Source organism: Condylura cristata, unplaced genomic scaffold (genome assembly GCF_000260355.1).
Source record: "Condylura cristata isolate star-nosed mole 26May11 unplaced genomic scaffold, ConCri1.0 scaffold00040, whole genome shotgun sequence".
Taxonomy (NCBI): domain Eukaryota; kingdom Metazoa; phylum Chordata; class Mammalia; order Eulipotyphla; family Talpidae; genus Condylura; species Condylura cristata.
The window spans coordinates 2,543,296-2,553,274 of record NW_004567141.1 but is presented as its reverse complement, the minus strand read 5'-3'; the positions used below and the strand labels follow the sequence as shown (position 1 = coordinate 2,553,274).

The 9,979-nt window shown below is 46.6% G+C and overlaps 1 protein-coding gene across 1 annotated transcript; it reads right to left on the bottom strand.

The window, feature by feature from the left end:
- Nucleotides 1-3,445: 3,445 nt before the first annotated feature.
- On the bottom strand, nt 3,446-3,751 carry SMCP (sperm mitochondria-associated cysteine-rich protein). The gene has a single exon (XM_004693620.1). The coding sequence runs from the start codon at nt 3,749-3,751 to the stop codon at nt 3,446-3,448; it is 306 nt and encodes a 101-aa protein (XP_004693677.1).
- Between the last annotated feature and the right edge of the window lie 6,228 nt (nt 3,752-9,979).

Genomic DNA, 9,979 nt, shown 5'->3' with positions numbered 1-9,979 from the left:
TTTGGTGATGACATGGTGTGATAACATTCATTTGTATAGGTGTAAAGCTGCACTCCCAAAACATAGGCAATGTTGTAAAGCTATGTTACCTCAATAACTCTAACAGTAAAACAACTAAAAAAACTAAGTCCATGATTCCTAAATGCAACTCAACTACTTCACCCAGCACTTAACCAAGCACACAGCAGTTAAGATTTTGTTGGGTGTCAGAGCGGGAGTAAGAAGCTCGCTGCACTGGAATCCTAAAGACACATTCAAGTCTCTCCAATAACCACTTTCCTAACCTGAGTTTTCTGGCACTTAAATGATTATAATAGTAGCACAAAAGTCAGAAGACAGAAATGGAAGTACATTGTTTATAAGGTCAGCATTATCATGATACCAAAACCAGACAAAGACATAACAAGAAGAAAACAACAACAGAGGAGACAAAAACCCCTCCCCAACATAGCAGCAAATCTCTTGACAGAATTTTAACAAATATCATCGAAGAACATATAAAAATTAAATGATCTTATCAAATAGGATTTATCACAGGAATGCAAGGTTGTTTAAGACCTCAGAAATCAATAGTAAATATAACACATCGAGAAAAGTGATCATTTTAATAGACGAAAAAATTGCATTAAAAATGCTATTTTTGGTTGAAAGCTATTAAGAAAGTAGAAAGAAAAGGAACATTTTCAAGTGGCAGAATAAAAGAGACAAAAGACATCCAGATTGGAAAGGAAATAGCTAAAGTTTTGTTTTGCTCTGATGATCTAGTTATACAGGTAAAAATCCTTTTATATGAAGCCATTAAAACTAGTAAGTTGTATACGAGATTACTATACAAAAATAATTGTAATTTAATATTAACAGTGACTAACCAAAAACAGAAATAAAAGTACTGTTTAAATTATCTTCAAATTATAAGAAAGGCTAAGGGAAAATGTATGTAGAATTTTTTCACTGAAAGCTACAAAACTCCAACAAAGCTAAAGATATTCTAACTAAATGGAAAATAGTCCATGCTTATAAATTGAAGGACTTAATACTATTCCTCTCCACTTTTAATCTATACATTTAATTCCGATCAAATTCTCAGTAGGCCTTTTTTTTTTATTTGTAGAAATTGGTAAGTTTGGTCTAAAATTCCTGTGAAGGTGCACAATGCCTAGAATAACTAAATTTAAATTCTTTATAAAACAAAACGGAGGAACTAATTTCAAGACTGACAAAGCTACAATAAATGATAGCGTCAGCATAGACAAATGGATCAATAAAGCAATGTAAGAATTCAGAACCAAATCCAAACAAATGTGGGCTGTGGATTTATAGTAAAAGTGCAAAGCAAAGCAATTTAGTAAGGAAAGGATAGCCAGATAATTGGATACAGCAACACTCCCCTCCATGCTATCATCATCCCCTTACAAAACAAAAACCCTTTCTCCATACCTTTCACCACATACAAACATTAACTTACAGAAGCAAGCAAAGGAGGAAGTTTTAGCATCCTGAGATTAAACAAACATTCCTAGATATGATCTGTAAAAAATAGCAAGATCTCTAAAAATGCTGATTAGATTTTATAAAAAAATATGAACTTCTGCTCTTTGAAGAAACCATTTAAGAGAATGAAAAGATAAGCCACAGGTTGGGGTATATATATGCAAAACCCTTTTTGATACTTGAATAGGTAACTCGCCAAAAAAGATTCATGGAGACTGTTGAAAACACAGAAAGGTGTTCAATCTGTTTATTATGGAAATGCAAATTGAAGTCACAAAGAAATATACCTATTAGAATGTATAAAAATAGAGAAAACGGCACACCCACAGTTGGCAAAGTGTGTGGTAACTAGAATTCTCACGGTCTTCTGGTGGCAAAGCCAAAGGGCAAAATCACCTTGGGAAAAAATTGGGCAGTTTCTTCAAGAGTGAGCTCTGCACCTACCATACCTACCATACAATAGCCTATACTTTAAATCCTTTACCTAAGAGACATGAAAGCCTATGGCCATTGAAAGAATTGTTCATGGTGGATTTGTTTGTAATAGTCAAAACCTGGAAGCAACTCAAATGTTCATCAACAGATTAATGGATAGACAAAATGTGGTATTATCCTTACATTGAGTTTTTTACCAGTCAGCAATAAAACAGAATGAACTATCAATATGCACAACAGCTTGAGGCATCTCAAAGTGTTTTTGTTGAGTTAAAGAAGCCAGGGATGAATGAATACACGTCGGATGATTTCACTTATATAAATTCTTGAAAGTCAAATGAATGTATAGGGACCAAAACTAGGTGAGCTCGATTTGAAGTCACAGTGAAATACTAGGTATCTATTTCAGTGTACAGAAATTCAAAACAAAACAAAACAGCACACACAAAAAGTTGGCAAAGATGTGCAACAACTGGAATGCTCATGGATCTGGTGACAACACGATGTTTTGGGGGGTTTGGTGAGCAGGAAGAATTGTGAGGAAATTCAAAAGGGCATTAGGAAAATCTTAGAGGTGATGGCCAGGTCAGTTATGTACCAACAAAGCAGAGCCACTGGAAGTTTCCAAGTACAAGGAGGCTGTGTCTCTATTTCTATCTGCCATAGATTAATAGAGGTGTATTCGGGGGACCTGGTATCGGACCATGGTGGTTACTTTGGTGGGAAATAGGGACATGATGACAGGAAGAGAAGTCTGAGGACTGTGTGATTTATAGCCACTCTGTGTGAGGCCCTGCTCAGGCACTTTTAAATGAACTGTCAGTTCATGCTGTTTAAACCCTTTAAGTACCATTATTCTCCATTCACAGATGAGAAAATGGAGCCTGAGAGAGGTGAACTATTCGCTTTAGGCCTAAAGAACAGGCCCTGAAGTCAGAGATGCTGCTGCTGGTACTGTGGGATCGCCTAGAAGCTATCCTCCATTGTGATCCCCAGGATGGGGAAGGGTCTCAAATTGGGCCCAGGGGCCTGGCAACATGGGATCTCACACTGAGGGTGACCCTCTTCCCTCAATTTGCCTGAGACTGAAGGGGTGCCTGGAAGGCACCTTTGTTTTACATACAGGATGAACCAGTCACCCTAACTCCGGCTCATAAAGTTCCTGAACTTTCCAACTCTATTCCATGCTCTTCAGCTTCCATAACCCATAGAGAACCTGTCCTAGACATCACACCCAGGGGAGATGATTTCAAGTGGTAAGGAACATAGGGAGGCCAGTTCTTTTTTACTGCTCTTTTATTTTTGTGCTACTTAGTGTTAGGATCACTAGGAAAGATGATTCCTGCCTCTCCAATCTTCCATTTCCAGTTGGAGCACTTCTTAGGGTTGGGGGCTAAGAAGGGAAATGGGGGCTCCCGGCTGGGTGTGAATGGCGCTTCGTGAGAAGCAGCTTTTCTCCATTAGGTCTGGCCTGGCCTCACCTGTGATGGGCATGACTCCTGTACTTGCTGAGGACAATTTACTTGCCAGTTTTCTTCTTTGTATTTTGGGTTTGGGAACCCTTGTCCTGAGCCTGTGATGTCTCAGACTCAGAGTCCTTGTTAAGAGAAGTGCACTCAGGCTTGGGCTCCAAACAGCAGCACTTGGTCTGAACGCAGCACGGGGGCTTTTGTGGGCAGCAGGAGGGCTTCTTCTGGCAGCAAGGGTTGCATTTCCCTGGGCAGCAAGGGTTGCATTTCCCTGGGCAGCAAGGGTTACATTTCCCTGGGCAGCAAGGGTTGCACTTTGCTGGGCAGCAAGGGTTGCATTTTGGTTGGTCACACATCTTCACGAGTTTTGAAAGTCCTAGAAAAAAGAGAAGAAGAGTCAGAAAGGGTTCCCTTCCCACTGCCTGCTCATTTTCCCCTTCCAGGGGGCCCATTTACCTCCAGAGCGAGCAAGCAGCCCAGGACTGGGAATGCAGGGCTGGATGCCACAGAGGGCTCAGCCAGCCCCTCTGCTGTCCCTTCCCTGTCTTGCCCTGGGACCATTTTCCAGATGGAAATGGAAAGATCAGCAGCATATATAAGGCATCTGTCTAGTGTCTTAGCGAAGGAGGAGCAGTATCCAACCCTGAGTAGCCTGAACAGGCATCCAGGGTCAGGCACTTCACAAACGTCACCTCGTGAATGATGAGCCTGCCTAAGATAAGAGACAGGACCACCGAAGTGCAGCGATCCACCACCACGGCTTCTGTCCCAGTCTGGATGTGCTCAGGCTGGTGTCCAGGGCAGCACCCTGGGACCCAGGTCAGAGGAGTCTGGCACAGCTGCACAAATATCACTCCCTTCCTGAACGCCCCTTCTGATCCCACCCCTTCAGTGAGTGGAAGCCAGAGTCCTTGGGCCCTTAAGGGACAGACAATGGGAAAGCCCCTGACATTTGGATCCTCAGTTCCAGACCTGGGTCTGCAGCTCTGAGGTGGGGCAGCTCTTTGTGGTGTCTGCCTGTCAGACATGGGATGAAAGTGGCCATCATGGCCTCAGACCAGACCACTCCTAGATGTGACTAGGAGTCAAGCAGAGACCTGGGGAGTCATCCAAGTTTGGGGGAGATGCAGGATGTGCTGCTCTGAGCACACATCCCTGGTGGGGGCGTCTCACAAAACCCTGTGTCCAGCAGGGGAGAGGCCAGGCCCGTCAGAGCTCTGTCACCAGGTGGAGAAGGACAGAGCGCGTCACAGGGTGTGGGAGGTGGAGTGACAACCACTGAGGTAAAACTGCCACCACCCTGTGGCCTCCAGCACCACAGTCAGTTTCTGGCTCACACTGGTTTTTTAAAACCCAGTGACTGCCTTGTTCCATGGACGTCACACTAAGCTCACACACTTGGGTGTCACTGTGCGGGTGCATCCATGCAGGAGCGTGGGAGGGAGAACCGAGGTTTGTGAAAGGGCTGTGCAACAGACCAAGCTGCGCTCTTTGTCCTTGCTTATTAGGCTTTAAAATCAGTCGGGTCCTCCCTGGTGGTGCAATAGGTAAGGGCACAGCCCTGCAAGCTGGCCACAGCCGCTTCAGTGGGTGTTCAATCCCCAGACCCATAGGGGACCCACATGGCGCGGCAGACCTCTCCTGGCCCGCCCGCTGCTCCCCTCAGCAGTGTACTTCATCAGTCTGCCTGTTCTGCTCCCCACTCTGTCTCTGGTGAATCCTCTCACTGCCCCTGCACCTCTGGTTTGTACCCCAGTCTGTATGCATAAGTAAATAAATCTTTTTTTTTTTTTTAAAGATTTATTTATTTATTCGTACAGAACTGGGGTATAGGCCAGAGATGTGGAAGGTGAGAGGATTCACCAGAGACAGAGCGGGGAGCAGAACAGGCAGATCGACGAAGTACACTGCTGAGGGGAGCAGCGGGCGGGTCAGGAGAGGTCTGCCGCGCCATGTGGTCGCCTCCGGGGCAGGCGGGAATCGAACTCATGCGGAGGTGGCTTTAGTTTCTCAGTGCAGTGCTTTAACCCGCTGCGCCAACAGGGAGGGCCCGTAAATAAATCTTTTTAAAAAAATTATAAAATGAGAGCCTCTGAGCAGCCTGAGGGCTGCTCCCTGTCGTAGCTCTGCTTGGCCTCTCCACACATCAGCCTTCTCCTGTCCAGGCTGCACAGCCCTCCCAGCCTGCTCTAACACTGCATCGATGCTTCCAGGGTGGGTTTCTCATCTTTCTGTCTCTTCTGAATTGTTTAATAAAGATGGGTGTCCCTTGGGGACAGAAGCTGAGCATCCTCCTCAACCCAAGGTCTCCTTCAGGGTGCCTGGAGTGGGACAGAAAACTACCACCTCCTGCTTCCATTGAAGGCAGCTTATGTTAACTGCAGTTGTGCAGGAGTCTTAAGTTAGATGACCCCTAGCAGTTCCTGTGGGGTGAGCCACTTTGCTGAAGACCCAGGTCCTTGGCTGTCTCGAATGAGGGGTGCCAGGCTCACAGCTTCACCCCATCTGGGAGTCCATCTCACGCTCACTCAGCTGTGTGCCGCCTGGCCCTGTGGAAGGATAACTCTCCCACCTCCGAAATCGTAACTTCCAAACTGACAGACGGTGATGAGTCCCAGCCTGCCCCTCCTGCTCACAGTCAGCCTCTTCTTGGGGTTTCTCTGAAGGAAGGGGCGGTGAATTTGCCTGAGAGGGAGTTCTCTCTGCGGTCCTTGCTGCGACTAGGGGGCAGCCAGGCGGAGGCCCCCTTTGGGGTGCACTGCGCTGTGGTTCTCCTGTCAAAGGCCCCCCTCTCAAGACCCACCCACTGTTCTATGCGCCTCCAGACTACTAGGTGCTTGTCTGTGTGCAGCAACCAGAGCTGGCCCAGAGAAGGTCCTTACTCGCAAGGGAAAGTGACCTCAAGCCAGGGTGTTGGCCTCCTTCAGTGCTGACTCTACATCTGCCAGTCACTCGGGGAATTAATGTCACCCGGAAGAAGTTTCAGGTTAGTTCTCAGAACAGTTTACTGGACTAGGGCTTGGGGGTGGGCGCTGGGGTGGAGACAACATGGCCTGACCTGTCTGGGAGGGAAGAGGAAGAAGTGAAGCAAGGGGGAGACCCACAGACTCGGAAAATGAAACCAGAGCAGGGGCGATCAGCATAAAAATGGGGGGAGGCTGGAGGGCAGGAGACAGGCAGATGCTTCCCAAGCTGTGGACAGAAGGACTGTGCTTGGGCAACCTGCAGCCTAGAAACTGAGTGTGGGTGTGTGGGGGGAGCCCACTATCATCACTGTGTCCTTGTGGGACTCTACCTGGAAGGGGTCAGGTCTGAGACCTGCTCTGAGAGGGAGAGAGGAGTGACAAGTCTGGTAGCATTTTTTCTGTTGCTTTCTTGTCTGTGAACATACACACACACCACACAAACACACACGCCACACACTATACACATATATGCATACATACACATATGTATGTATGGATGTACACACACATAAAATCTGGGCACTGGGCGCAGGGAAGGGGTGGGAGGTGGGGTGGATTGGATGGGTAACAGGCTGCTCAGTGCCCTGCCGAGCCAGCACCACCACCAACTTCAACTTCTCCTGCCTGGTGAATGTACTCTGTGCCCTTTAACCAACAGGTGGCCCTTCCCACATACCTGGCAGGTGTTCTTCCAGCCAGGAGTAGGTGGCCTCCTTTGCACCTGCCCACCATCAGAGCCTTGGGTCTTGTCAGCACACCTGTCTGCAGGACCACCTGGCTTGGGATGAGCTTCTTCCCTAACCGCACAGCCCCTCCCCACACAGCCTACCCCCTGGAACCTGCCAGACCAGGTCAAGACACCTGACCATAGAGCCAGAACCACCGTGGCCTCCTTGGTGAAATAAGTCAGAAAGTGAGAGACAGACATCGGATGGTTTCACTTAACCATGGAATAGAAATAACCTGAATATACTGGTAAAAGACGGCAAAAACAAATCTTAGACTGAGTGAGTTTACTGCTTACTGGTGGGAAGGGAGGGAGGGAGTGAGAGAGGAGGGGGAAGGGGATAAGATAGGACTTGGGCATGGATGTTCTGGTAGAAGGTGAGTGAACATGTGGAGGAATAAGATTATAACTCCAAAATTGTAAACAAAATTGTACAGCACAGAAGCCAGGAATCAAAGACCCTGGCGAAGCTTCCTCTCTTTCGCCTCTGCCACAGCCTGGCCTCACCTGAAGGAAAATGTCCCCGGCTCTGACCCAGGGCCGGTAACCCCGATCTGCTTTCTTGATGCTCCGTGCTTCTCCTTACACTGGCCTGGTAATTGTGACTTCCCTAAGTGCCTGGCTTCCTCTAGCCCGAAAGCTTCTTGACAGCAGCCTACCTGGCCAACCTGCTTGCTTGCTGCTGTCCCAGCATCTCATACACTATGACAAGATCTGAGCCCCGATCAGTGAGCCCTGAGTGAATTCGTGAACCCACCATTGTTAAGGGGAAGGATGTCCTAAAGGAAATCTGCAGTTTTGTGGACCCCACCTCCTACTCCAGCTTTCTGGACTCCACCCCCTACTCCAGTGATTGGAAACTACAACTCCCAGCAATACCAAGGAGAAAACTGCAAGGACTCAAGGGCAGAACTAAGTGGGCATTCTGGGAAATAGGGGGCCATTTTCAATGGCTGGGGCTTGGGCAATGGCTTTCTCTCTCTCTCTGGGGCAATGGCTCTCAGCCACGGTGTAACTGGTGGCTATCAGTTTGTTACTAGAGCTCCAAGTTGACACAAGCTATGCAACCTCTATCGACTGACATATTCTGGATAGAGACGGAAGAGCTCTGGAAAATCAGAATATCCATGCTAACTTATGTTATGACCTCCCTTTTTTGTAATATCAAAATATTCTAAGCAATCATCAGCTTGCAACCGGATTGCCTTAGCCTCACAAGGCGCTGCCTGGCTCAGGTGACTAAGCGCTGCCCAAGGCAGAAATTTCCTCTAGAAAGCAAAAAATAATATTACAACTGACTGATTAATAAAAGCAATTATAACAAAATCAATATTGTAAGACAAGGCAGTACTAGAACATGTTATAAAAATAATTGAAATTCTTTTACTACCCAGATGAGAACCCAAATCTTATCACTCTATTCTCTTACTTAAGCTTTTATTGCTCAGTCTTTAAGTGAGGAATCTTACTTACTATCTTCCTTAGCAATTTATCTACCAGAAAACTCCTCCACCCTTGTCCTTGACTTGACTTTACTCGTTGATGTCTCAATAAAAATGAAGATCATTAAGTAGCACTTAAGGTTTAAAGGGACTTTATTTTAGCCAATCAACAGTGTGGTAAATATAACAACGTTAGCCTTAAATTTTATGAATTTATGTACCTACCCTAATTTTAATAGATGTTATAATCTCAGCTGAAGGACAATACGACCCCAAACTATTCTTAGAAAAAAAAGATGATTATAATCTCTCTGCCCAGTTCATGTGCTGATTTCATCCCACTGCTTGCTCCTAAAGTATAAAACAAACTTCTGTTAAGAGCAGAACAGGAAGACTTCTACCCAACTCTGACTCCTGTGTCTTCCTTGCGCCTGCTCCCCTTTTTCTCCTTTCCCCCCTTTTTTAGGAATCTCCGCTCACCAACGCCGCTCCCACCTTGAGACCCTGTCTGTTCTGCCCCCCAATAATCCGTGATCAGAGACAAAGAGTGTCCGACACCAAGTCAACTGGGTTGGTAAGATATTTTAGTTACCTTGTATCTCTCTCTCTCTTTCCCTGGGTTGTTCCTTTTCCTTTCCTCTTTTTGTAAATAAACCCATTATTGACACTTTTGTGTGTGCCTGCAGTACAACTAAATTTTTTAAGCACATGTGAGGACCCACAGACTGGCAGCCCAGTGTGAACTTGCTTGCTTGCTGCTGTCCTCAGCATCTCACACGCTATGACAAGATGTGGGCTCCGATCAGTGAGCCCTGAGTGAATTCTCAAACCCTCCATGAGGACATGAAAGAAAGACATGCTCTCTCTGGGTTACCTGGTCTGGCTACTTCTCCTCAGTCTTTCCTCAATTAAGGGTTTCCATGCCTGGCTTCTCACAAGGACTTGACTGGCTCTTGTAGATACGATGTCCCCTCAGCAGCCTAGTGAGTCCATCACTAAATGATCCTCTTCCACCCCACTGCCAAAATTCTGAGGTTCTAGGCCTCTGTGACACCACCCCAATGTCTCCCTGGGATTCTGATTGTGACATACTCACCAGCGCCCCCTGCTGTCTCCTCAGCAGGACTCCTCATGGTTTCTTTTCTCTTGAAAGGCAAAGAAAACTCTTCAGTTCACCCTTCATCTTTCATTCACTTAAATCATAGTCCCCAAACACATTTGTTTGTAGTGTCTGCTGTCTGCCAGGCTCTGTCCTGGTATGAAGGGTCTAGCTCAGAGTCTTGATGCTCTTCCAACTCAACAGGCAATGGACAGTTTCAGTACAGGGAGGTAAAGTAAGAAGGGCACTAGGGTCGGCCTTGGTGCCAGTGGGGTCAGGTGTGCCCGGAAGCTGAGGCTTGGTAGACAATCACCGCTGAGCACTGGCTCATGAGGAGCAGAGGGAGTCAG

Bases quoted from the DNA above. Each gene is read 5' to 3' on its own strand.
- SMCP (XM_004693620.1), bottom strand. From the start codon at position 3,751: ATGTGTGACCAACCAAAATGCAACCCTTGCTGCCCAGCAAAGTGCAAC.